Source organism: Clinocottus analis, unplaced genomic scaffold, assembly GCF_023055335.1.
Source record: "Clinocottus analis isolate CAN_PGR_092001 unplaced genomic scaffold, fCliAna1.0.p SCAF_4, whole genome shotgun sequence".
NCBI lineage: Eukaryota > Metazoa > Chordata > Actinopteri > Perciformes > Cottidae > Clinocottus > Clinocottus analis.
Window position 1 is genome coordinate 13,684,937 of NW_027176153.1, and position 12,625 is coordinate 13,697,561.

The following is a 12,625-nucleotide window of genomic DNA, read 5'->3' on the forward strand; positions in this document are numbered from 1 at the left end:
GGGTTGGCTAATCTAGTCCCGCCTTGATGAAAAGGCAACTTATTATCACCTCACACACTGGTGACTAATCAATACAAATATTGCGGCAGAAGGTCCTTGTTTTCCAAAAAGGATGAGAAAGAATTTAAGGAGCCTGTGTGTAAAATCTGGCCAAATGTCTCGGTGTATCTATGGCCTGCCAAGTCCTGGTTGTACTTTATATCGGCCAAGACCGCAGGCACCGTTACAGTCGATGACATGAGACGCCTTGATACAAAAAAACTCACTCTGTGTGTGTGTGTGTGTGTGTGTGTGTGTTAATGTGAATGTAGTAAACACACAGATACAGAACAATCTAAGTGCGTAACTGCCGACTTAAAACATTTATTTGTTTATCTACAATTTATAGTATTGCAATCTTTCCCCTTTTTCTCAAAGTCATTAATACTGGATCGGTCAGGCATCATTTATGTTCATCAAAGCCGATAAAGGGGAACTGTCTACACGAAGAGGGATGACTCTGATGTTCCTTTTTTTGCACAACAACTTTTATGAAAAAATGCCAGTATTTCCCACAGGTTTAGAACGTATTTGTGCTGGTCGACCTTCAGGGGTGTGAGGGGTTGCGAGCAGTATTGATAGCTGGCTGCAAAATGTAATTCCCACGGGGTGCATCTAAATGCATTGCAACACTCAACAACAAGCAAGAGAGTTTTCAATCAACCTGCACTGTTAATTGCATTTCCACACCTCTGAAAAATATATATAATTAGAAACATCTTTATGGGTGTCTGCAATTCTAATTATTTGGAGAGCCAAAATTAATTATTTGTATGGAAAACATGCATATCTTTGCATGTCAAATAGCAATAAAATAGATATTAGGAAAACAATAATTATTTAGCAAGAGAGCATGATTAAAATCTGTGATTTTTGCAGGTTAAAAAGATATACGACTGTGTCTATTCATGTCTTTTCCTTAACTATACGGACATTGTACAGAATATTACAAATGTTATCTCAGCATACTCAGAAGCCAACTGAAAATATATTTGCTTGCAAAGTATAAACGTGAAACCCAGTTCCAGCAGAAGTGTAGCTCCAGCGCACATGTCGTTAGCTGGTTACCACCTCCTCACCCTGCTAAGGGTGCAGCAGACACCTTCTGTACCTCCTGAGTGTCTGAACTGGTGACTGAATCATCCAGTTTATTTCAGAATCAAGTGAACATAGTACAAACTTTTAGTTTGAATGCTGTCTGTTTAGCATTTGCCAGTTTGAGATAAAAAAAAAAAAGGAAAAAGAAAAGAAAAGTGTGAGAAAGCTGCTGAAGTGTTCTTAACAAGAGTCTGCAGCAGCGGCAGGTCAGCTGTTGTCCTTGTGCAGACAGAAATAAGAATAGAGACATTTTCCTTCAGCAATCATTAGACCGTCACCCAAAATAAAGAGAAGAACTTACCGGTGTATAGCCGTGTACGTTGCTGCCGCTGCTGACGGCGGGGTTCAGGTTGTTGAGGTTGACGGATGCCAAACTCTGCTCTGAAAGGCTGTTGCTCAGGCTGCCCAGACTACCAGGGCTCTCGCTGTCCTCTGCCTCGGAGTTGTACAGCGCTACCTATGCACACGCACGCCCGCGCGAGCGCGCACACACACACACACACACACACACACACACACACATACACACACACAATCCATGTTAATGTGACAATAAAGGCAATTACACGAGGCCAAAATGTTGAGGCAACGCACTCCGTGGAAGTGATTTGAGATTGTATTGTTCTTCTCCTTCATTTTGTCCATTTGCAGACTCATCTCCGGCCTGAACACTATCCACCTCTAGGAAATTACCCATGCACCATTAACTTATGAGACAACTCATGAGGAAATATGGAAATTAGAGTGCTGGTAAATGCAAATTGGTCTTGCCGCTCTATGACAGCACAGACCGTTAACCAATGATGATCTTTCTTCCTTGAACATGGTGATTTTGATTAAACGTTGTGACCCAGAAACAACTAAGTAACTTCAGAAATGACTTGGTTTTGTGAATTTTGCACAGATTTAGAGGAAGTGTACTGTACACGGTCTTGTGGTGACAGATCACAAAGCTTTTAAAACAAATGCCTCAGGATTATGTTGAATCATGTTTTTCTTGTTGTCTTTGACTGCCAGTACTTGTGAAAGAGAGCGCCAGCATTACCTCCAGGCTACATTTAATTGTATAGACAAATGCAAAATTATAGCCTTCGGGTGAGAAAACCGTAAAGGCTCTCTGGGGCCGTGCTCTACCCTGTAGATGTTCCTGCAGCGGAAGAAATAAGCATTTTAAAAAGTCAGTTTCCTTGAGTGTTATACTATGTTATGTGTTCTGTATTTATTCATGCATTTGTAATTTTACTTGCTGTATCACTGTAGAAACAAAGAAATAACTATGTGGTTTATGAGAACATTTTAAGTCTATATTTATACATTAGAAAAGAAAAGGGAAAACTGATAATTATCAAATACCTCATGATGGCTCTAGAAATGTTTCAACTTCATTTTTTTTAGACTTGACAGAGCTGCAATTTCTATGAATTTAAGAGTTAAGGTAAAAGACTTTAGCGATCAAGAAAAATATTTCCCTTTATCCTAAGCTCTTAGTATTATCTTATAGGAATGTTCTTTTCAGAAGAACAGGCACTCTCCAATGGAAACAGAATATTAGTGTGCAAATGTGTTATTACACAAGCTCTGATGTGCTGCTGTGCCTGCAGGACGCCACCTGTCTGAATGTGGGCGGACATCATTGACGTTGGCATCGGCATCATTATCATCAAGGTCTTTCTCTCCCTGCTCTGAATCATTTTTTTTTTAAATGTATATTGATGACTAAGACAAATCAACTTTTAATTTTCCCTTTGGTAAAACAGAATAAGTGCAAACTGATGCAAGAGGTAAATTACACCCAACTGTCTGGGAAAACAATACTTACGTAATGATGTACACCTCTCACTTTCTGTTGTCACACTTTTAAGACTCTATATGTCGAGCTAATAAAACAGTATTGTGCAATAAGGTTATTGACGCGAACTTTTCAACCTCGAGTATTTCTCTCTCCATCTTTCACTCACTGAGGTCGAAGTGCAAGCGGCTGTATGGTGATATGAGTGATAATAGTCGACTGTATTTGGTTTACATGCACTGTTTAGTATGATTCAGGAAATATATGGAAGAATTGTTGCCCTGGGAGAAATCTGGGAGAGGGCAATAAAATCAGGAGGTTGAGCAAGAATGCATTCATAGCATTGTTCAAACTACAATGGTGCAAAATGTGGAGGTGCCAACTACTGTTTTAGTAACAGTCATAACATAATATGCAAGTAACTTAAGTCACTGCACTGCAGTGGTTAGTTTGCGAAAAAAAAGAGCAACTATTAGGATTTAGATTATATCGATCTATAGATGACTTTGTTATTCATTTTAAGTCTATATAATGTCAAAATGAATGAGAAGCACCCAAAATCCCCAAAAAATCCCCAAAAGACATTTGCCTATTTTTTTCTGAAAAACCTACAAGTAAAAAAAAAACTTCTTTTTAATTTTTTTTTTTTTTTAAAGTTTTAAGTGCTCGTTATCTCTCGTGGATAAATTAACAAGTGAATACATGTCTATATAATGATACAACATTTTAATTAACAGAGTGTTAATAATCTGTGATGAAAGTGTTTTATCTTGACAAATTCCAGGAAGTATGAGTCAAAATGTGTGAAAAGAGCAGGATGGAGAACTGGAATAAGCCGTCATGTCCAGACCTTCACATTATCCCGACCACTCAAGAGTTGTGTGAGCTGCTGCTCTGGGTCACATTTTCCTCTTTAGTCGGGGTCAGACGAAAAGGTCACCAAACACACATCATCATTCTGTGTGTGTGTGTGTGTGTGCATGTATGTGTGTGTGTGTGGGGCAGATCAGACAGCCGTCAGAGGTCCCAGTCGCTACTTGATCTTTGACCCTTAAACAGACGGCCCACTCAGTTTAGTCAGCGTGTGTGTGTGTGTGTGTGTGTGTGTGTGTGTGTGTGTGTGTGTTTCAGTTCATACGGTTTGTCTGTAAAAGTGAGGTAAACGTGATTTGGATGTGTGCACACACTGTGCGTGTCTAAGCTGTAAGACTTATTCTGTACATCTGATATCCAGCTAGTGATAATTATTGTAACTTCAACACATTTTTCTTAGCTGAAAGTATAAATTACTACAGCTTCTTGACTCATTATTTTTTTAAGAATTATCATTACACACTATGTATTAATACAGGAATATTGATGAGACTTAAAGGGTCACTAAGTAACATTTTATAATAGTTTTAAGTGAGAAGCTTTTAGCGTGATATGTTTTTAAACCCATCAGCAGCACAGTACCAGTTGTTAAAACTTAAACTAAAAGTGTTTGGTGCTCGTAAAGAGCAATCTGTGTTTTCACAAATAAGCAGTTCAAAAGCCAGCAAGTTGGGAATTACGTTTTTGTCACTGACCACTACTGAATGTAGAATTAGATAAAAGGACGCTTGCAAAATACGCGTTGCCGTGCTTTTTTTGGTAAATTTGACTCCGGTAAAACAAACTTTCATAAATGAGGAGCTGCCATTGTACCTTGTTGGTGACAGCGTTGATGGCCAGCGTGGGGGACGCCCCTTCTGACATGATGCAGTCCATTCTCAGAGACTCAGACTCCAGGCTGTAAGGAGTTGATGCCTGAAAGTAGAGGATAGAAGACGAGGATGAAGACATAAATTAATCGGTGCTTCCTGTGGAGCACCACAAAGTAACGTAAAGCTATGTATGTTCGTTAAAGTATGCATTTTATTTTTATTTTCTTGACACTCATGAAAATACTGAGTGTATTTCAGTGTGTTGACTTGGCATACGATGTATTTTCATTTGCGCATCAAAGCCATGGTTGGTAATCTTAATAAATTAGTACGCTAGATTTATATAAAGAATCCAAACCCAGCCGAGCGCGGCGATTTTTTTTGCAATGAATCCAAATCCAAATTGTTTATTGGCCAAGTAGGTCGCATATACAATGAATTAGACGAGGTAAAGGTGCATAACAATAGACATAGACATAGGATGAAACAATACAATAAAAGAATAAAAAGAACAAACAGATAACAGAACATTAAAACAAGTATATATTATAAAATAGAAGGGGCAAGTGGATTTTAATGATAAAAGAAAAGCTATGCAAGGTTGACAGTAGCTTTGTAGCAGCGCTCGTACAAAAGGTAGTCAAGTTGGCAACACTGACAGCTCGTCCCTTCACACTTTCCTCCAAAGCCACTCCCCTAAAATGATCGATGTGAACTTAAACAAGAAACGTGGCTATTGTTAGTACTCACAGCTGATTGTGACAGTAGAAAATATGAAGGACATTTTATTTAAAAAATGTTATGAGAAACGTCTGAACGCTGGAAATTCCTGATTCTGCTCCGCGCCTCCTGAATCAACGCCACGGCTCGAGCGCCAACTATATGTGAGCCAGTCGAGACGGTCTCCATTTTCACGACTGGACACTTAAACAGCCTGAAAAGTTGATACATCACTCACACTTGATAAGATAAATGAACCCATCCTTCATGCATTATTCAAATATCTCAAATTGGTTCAGCAGCAGTTAATTTTCCGCTGTCCACACAAAGAGCTGAAGAGTAGTTAACTGAGTGTGGGGATATGAGGAACTGTTGAAAGATCGATGAGGGGCTAAATTGACGCCCGCAAAGTGGAAAATAAATAAATAAAAACGAGGACAATATTTTCTTCCTTGTCTGACTCCTTTCAGGGTTCAAGACGGCTTGCCTGCCTTCCCAAACTGCTTACAGTAAGAGGATTGGTTGGTAACAATGCAATCTTTAATTTATGATAAACTCCCAGTGAAATGGGTTGTCGGTTCCCTGGTGGAGGCACTTAAAAAGAAGACAACGGTGAGGTGAAGAGAGGAGTGAGGAAGGCTTGTGGAAGAAGGGGAGCGAAAAGGAAGAATAGGTAGGGAGATAATTGAGTGGTGACGGACCGGCAGACAGGCAGACAGAGAGGCGTACAGGAAATGAAAGAGAGTGATTATGCTGAGGGCACCGGAGACGCAGCTACTAAACTAAGTGTACATTGCCTGTCTACACATTTATACAATGCATTTATGCAGCTGCCGTTTAGCCTCTCTACCAACTTCAAATCTTTTCATTTTGCTGTCATCAGGAGACGGTAAAGACTTTGACAGTGTAGCCTAGGTGCAACAAAACTCTATTAAAAACAGTACTACATATTTAGCCCAGCTTTTTTTTTTTCCCAGATGGTAACACTGCTATAAATCTTAGCACTTAAAACCTCCCTGTTTGTCTTTAGCCCATGTGACAGCCCACAGTGTGTCTGCCAGCAGTGCAAGCGAGGCGTAAGAAAAGGGGTCGAAGGGCCCATCCATGTAAGACGAGATGACAAGGCTCTGAATTAATTAATGTTTGTAATAAAAATTAAAAAAAACGGTGAAGAAAATATGTCTAATGGCAGCCCGGGGCCTTCTGTGGTAATTAACTGGAACACAAGCCTAGAATACTCTCCCTCCTCTCCATCTTACTCCTCTTACTTTCCCCCCTCCGTCTCCTTGCAGCTTGATTTTCCCTCTCTGCTCTCTACCTTAATGTCTCTTTTTTTCTGCATTCTTTCTTTCACACTTTTTCTATTGTTCCCCCCTTTTTTTCACCATCCTTCTCTCTCTTTCACCTAAATTCTTTCTTCAATGAGCAACTGTGATTGTGCACTTTACTGCGCCACGTCTGCCTGATGTCCCTGGAGAGGAGAGGGCTAAAGCAGCGATACAGACAGAGAGGCAGAGACGGGGGAAAGAGTGGCAGACAAACAGACGCACAGAAAGATAATGATCAAGATACACAAAGAGTTACGGAGACACAGAATGAGAAAAGAAGGGAGACGACCAGCTGTGCTGCACCATGATGAAAGACTCTGCAGGTTTTTAATGCAACAACAAACATAGTCAGCTGTACATTCAGAAAAAAAAACCTCAGTAGGTCAGAAGCTGGATACAGAATGCAATGAAAATAAAAAACGATTGTATCTGCACACTGGAATTAAAACCTCCTATTTGAAATAGTTGCTCAACCTTGGCTGAAAGGAGGGTTGTCATGCTACTTGAAATTTAGCGTTGATACGGGATGTTGATGAGTTATAAATACTTATAACATCACCGAAATACAGTTTTATATGTTTTATTTATATTATCTCTGAGGTACCTTTTGCTGAGCATGTGGTCATGTCAATCTCTGCGGGTGTGGCAATATAATGCCTTCAGCTCTTTTAACAATAAAAGTCTTGGTGTGTTGCTAAAAGCTACAGCAACTTCTTGAAAGGTGCTACATTCCAAATTCAGAGCATTTTGAGGGATTGATTCCACACGGGTCTCAACATGGCGATAGCTAAGACCTGGCTTGAAGCTAACAACAGCATGATAGTTTACCTGGGGAGGCGGTGGGGGGAATGGGCAATTTGCCGTAATCCGCTGTAGCACACTACTATTTGTATCATCCACAGACAATCAGAGATGAAACAAAATATATATTTATTTATATAATATTTTTTGAGCTTAGAGGTCAAGTAATAAGTGGGTCGATATCAATAAAAAAAGGTACAAAGCAGATTTGGTGTCACAGATCACCCTTGCTGTTCAAGTCAGCCAGGAAAGAAGGTGTACAATGCAATTAAGGTCTTTGCTCCTTTTGTGTCTTTACATAATCATAATTACACAACCCTATTCATAGTCTGGCCTTTTCTGGTCGATAATTTGACTAATGGAGGTCGTCCAAATAATCACAACATGCAGCAAGAGTCATGCATTTGTACCACAGTCAGGCAGGTAGCTTGTGTTGTTTTTCCAAACAAAACTGCACAGTATCACAGGATCAATATACGAAGCCTGGAGTCGGGAGTGGCGGTATCGTCTCTCAACCATACGATCCCCTGTCACCTCTTGGCTTTTTTACTTGGTATCACTGATCTAGCACATAATCACAGACTCCTTTCAACCGTGATGCAGATGCAATTACCAAAACTGTGTCATCACACCACACAGAGTCGCTAGCTTGGCTGTAGACGCTGAGGTTTCCTTGCTTTAAAGGCACCTTGTTTGCCTGCTGGTGTATCTTGGCATCATTATTGCAGGGGAAAGGGGACAAAAGACTGTTCTCGCACAAATATTTCTGTAGCATCTCAGTTGACCGGAGCGGCCTTAAATCAAAGCTTTGACACTGCCTTTTATTAAATAAATCCTTACACTGCAATGTAACTTCCATTATTGTGTTATTGTATTTTATCTTGTTTTTTGTTCTTCTATTCTCTCTTAAATGGCTGATTTTAATTCCAATGTCCTTTTCATAATGTGTTTCTTTTGCACTTTGTCTTTTGTTTAATGTAAAGTGCTTTGAATTTCCTTCTGAAATGTGCTATATAAATAAACTTGCCTTGCCTTTTCTCACTCGCTTGTTTTTTGTGACCACGGGCTCTCTCACACACCGACATCCTTTGCCACTTTGATGTCAGTGAGCTTGAACTGGTGTAAATAAATAATTTAAAGAAATGGAAACTAGAAGGTGAAAATGTTGTTTTACTGCCACATTATGAAAACAACAAGCTTTAGTGTTACAAGGAGAATTTAATAAAGCATTGTCAAAGTACTTACCCTCTCTCCAGAGCGCGGCCTCTTCTTGGGCCTGCTGGGTACGGTGTCTTCTTTAGGATTGGTGTCTATGGCCCAGTACGAACCCTGGAGAGGAACCCAAACAAACATTGTCAAATAAAATGTGTTTGATGGAAGATGCTCTGCTTGTAAGTTTTCTCCACTGCTTTTCATTGCTCTGTTAGTTTAAGTATATTTTCATATTCCTTTTTTTTCCTATTCTGCTTAAATAAGAAGTCAGTGGTAAGATTTAAAGTCCTTAAAAAATTACTAAAAAAATATTATGGCACAGGTCAGACAGACAAGTCACAGTAAGCAACATTCGAACGACAACTAGGAATATGAAGGAGCTGAGCAGCCTGCCAAACCAATAATTAGAAAAACTAGCTGATCAATTAATAACCAAGCAGCCTACCTTAAATATAGAAGAAATATAATATGAAACCTTCAAATTGTACAATTGTATAACTAATCCATATAAAACCAAACCTAACAATGTCTCTGATTAACAAAAATGTTGTCATTAAAAATCTTTGGAGCATCTTAACCAGTTACTTAACACACTACCAACAACAAACAGGGGTGACCTTGAAACCAAAGCTTTAACCTCTGTCCAAGGAGACTTCAACAACTCCTACATTCACAAAGATTTGTCTTAAAAAACACAACATGATTGTTTCATTGGCCAGCTTATGTTTTGGGGGAATTTACTGACTGTCAGCTGATAGCAGCCCTCCGGTGGTCTTGTCCTTCATACGCCCTTGAACGGTGAACAAGACCCATTCCTGACTGTGAGCTCACTGAATATTAAGAAACACACGTGTAAACTAACGGCCTCCCCACACCATTCCCAGAGTAAAACTTTCCACTCGCAGATGCCGCGCCAGCTCCAAGCATGCACGGAGGTGTTTATATTTAATGCACTGTACGTTGTATTATTATGCATGAAAACAAAACAAACTGTGAAGAAACTCAAAGATATATAGACAGTAGGTGTAAAAAGCCAGAAACAAACTTCCACAATGTTGGTGAGGGATTATAATTAACTGCAAACTCACATCTCCCATTCAGAGACTACTTTATTGTCTTCGTACGACAAGTAAAAACAAATAAATGCATTACAAAGCAACAGAAGGTTAAGTATCCTTTAAAAAAAAAAGAAGAAGATTTTTAAGACCACCTATTTCTAAGCATTTAAAAACAAATTTGCCTTTTAGTGCTTTTATCAGAGGACAATTTGTGACAGCCACGTGATCGCGGCGCTGTGGGAGGGAGGGTTAGGTGTTCAGAGGTGTGTGTGTGTGTGTGTGTGTGTCTGTTACAAAAATGTACCATGTGCTGGCCTTTACTACAGCATATAAACTAAGCTTAGAGCAAGCAGGTCACAGACTGAACGAACAGAGATGAAAGTGTTTTCAAGTTCAATACGAACCCTCAAATATATGTATGAGGTCATTTAAACCCTGACAGCGTTACTGTAAATAAAGTTTGACTACTTGTTTGCAGATAAATGTTCTGGGTGCTAGACTTCAACACATCAAAGCTTTTATTTGCCTATATTTGTCAACTATTGTGAGTGCTTGAGAAATATCCGTCCAATTCTTTATAACATTTCAATTTGTCACTGGTGTATCTACTCCTATTGTGGGTACTATCAAGTCTCTTTTTCCCCACTTCTTTAGTGTCACTAGACAGAAAAGAAGCGCAGCAGATGGATTTCCTTTGCATCTGATAAAACCAATGCATCTGTTGTTATTCCACTTCTCTAACCAATCAGTTTTTTCTAGGTTTTATTTTTCTTGCGTTGCACACCCCTGCATTGCTTCTCCAAAAAAATCCACTGCAATCCTTTTGATACACAACGTTAAAACACAGCAGACTTAAAAATAAAGACAATCAATGGGAGTGGAGGAAATCAGTTGCTTTTAGATCCTTCCTCATTCCTGCTAGCTTGTTTTTTCCCCCTCTTTCATTTTTCGTCCATCCTTCCAGGGAGGTCCAAAGCTGCAGAAAGAATTCAGGACGTTCATCTAGGCCACACACACACACACACACACACACACACACACACACACACACACGCACACGCACACACACACACACACACACACACACACACAGCTCATCTCTGAACACCTAACCACCCCCTCCCTCCTCCTCCTCCTCTTCCCTCTCCTCCTCCTCCCCCTCATCCTCCTCTTCCTCCTCCTCTTCTTCCTCCTCCTGTCTCTCAGTCTCACATCAGTGAGCAGTACACAGCCAATTAACGTTAGCACATGCATGATTTAGCTTCTCCCCTCTCTCTATGGCTTCAAACAGAGCTCGCACATTCAACTTCTCTACACACAGATGTGTAGCCGAGGTATCGACCACTTCGATCCGCGTGTGAATTAAGGGGCTGGTCAGGTCCAAGTTGGGCTAATCAAGGGGGAGCCGCTCTCTTTGTGTCTTGGCAGACTATAGGCCTCCACTCAAGCCCTTGGATTTAGTTTGAATTATTTAAACCTTCTTCCCCTTAATTCATTTTTCAATGGCTCCAAAATCCCTGAAGCCTGGAGAACCCCCCCAAACAAAATGAGTTTTGAGCGCACAATGAAAAGTTCTGGCTTGTCTGTTTTTGCGAAAGTGGTGGATCGCTTCTCACATTAACCCTGTGATGAGTTGAAAAGCAGACATTTGAGCTTTAAAAAAATATTGTGAGGGCAAGCTTCACTGATCAACTGTAATTATATACATTCTGCATCTGAGCAATTCCTTCAATTCAGCACCAACAAGGAGTTGACAAATTGTTGTTTTCAAACCCATGCTGCTGAAGTGGCCATGGCAACTCCTAACCACAGCAGTAGCAGTGGTGAAACATATCAATGCTTCCTCTGATTGTGTGTGTGTGTGTGTGTGTGTGTGTGTGTGTGTGTGTGTGTGTGTGTGTGTGTGTGTGTGTGTGTGTGTGTGTGTGTGCGTGTTGGGTGTATGTGTGCGAGAGAGAAATCGGGCCTAATAAAGCATAACAGATGCGTGAACAGCCTCGAATCTGAAGGAGTGTACCTACATATACTTATTATTCATTACTCTCTGTACCACATTATTATTTGGCAGAATCAATATCGGAAGAGCCGCAGAAAACAGAGAAAGCACCATTAGGCATTCAGGCGGTTATGGAGATACGAATTGCTTTTAAGTTCAGACACTGCGTGTGCGACAAAGAATCAGAGCAGGCGAGTGTGGTCTTTGGGTGCACTTATGCACAAGTGTGTGCACACATGCGGCACAAGGGCGACTAAACACGTGACAAGTCATCGCCGCCGCATTTTTTGTAAGCTCGTTGAAATAGGCTTGTATTTTTATTGTGTGCTGCACCTTAATTCAAGCTGAGCTTTTCAGTCGCACTATATTGTTCAGGAAATACTTACTTTTCCAGGGTCATCTTTGGAGCGAGGCACTTTGAGAAAACACTTGTTCAAGGACAGGTTGTGTCGTATAGAATTCTGCAGGGAGAGAAAGAGAGAAGGTGAGGGGAAGGAAAAGGGCAAGAGAGAAGAAGAAACGGGGAAAAACAATTGTTGCAGTAACTTAACACTTAACAACAAATACATTTTTTCACCAAGTGAAATACATTTTCAGTAAACTGATTCTGGTCCCAGTCCATTGTTATTGCAACAGCATGTATTTGCCTTTTTGTTACAGAGAGAGAGAGATATTTGATATTCTGTCCTTTCATCAGTGGCTCACAACGTAGTCTGAGATGTCACAAGATTAAAAGGATAGGTCCAAAAAAAATTTAAAAAAGGATTTCACCAAATCTTTGTAAATCAGCATCTTCCAAGAACATCACAGGCATTAAGAGTTTTAGCTGCACAGTTTCTTCTGACTCTGGACCTCCATGTTGGCCTTTAGTGAAAGTGAAGCGGTCTTCCACTTTCCAC

General features: G+C 40.2%; 1 protein-coding gene across 4 annotated transcripts in view; it reads right to left on the reverse strand.

The window, feature by feature from the left end:
* LOC137801073 (forkhead box protein J3-like) overlaps positions 1-12,625 on the reverse strand; it is a 48,296-nt gene that overhangs the window by 13,592 nt on the left and 22,079 nt on the right. For all 4 annotated transcript variants that reach the window (XM_068598479.1, XM_068598476.1, XM_068598477.1 and 1 more), the window contains 4 exons: positions 12,113-12,187; positions 8,706-8,789; positions 4,613-4,714; positions 1,439-1,594 (listed from right to left, as the gene is read on the reverse strand). In XM_068598479.1, the coding sequence (XP_068454580.1) occupies positions 1,439-1,594; positions 4,613-4,714; positions 8,706-8,789; positions 12,113-12,187 (417 nt within the window). The remainder of the gene's footprint in view (positions 1-1,438; positions 1,595-4,612; positions 4,715-8,705; positions 8,790-12,112; positions 12,188-12,625) is intronic.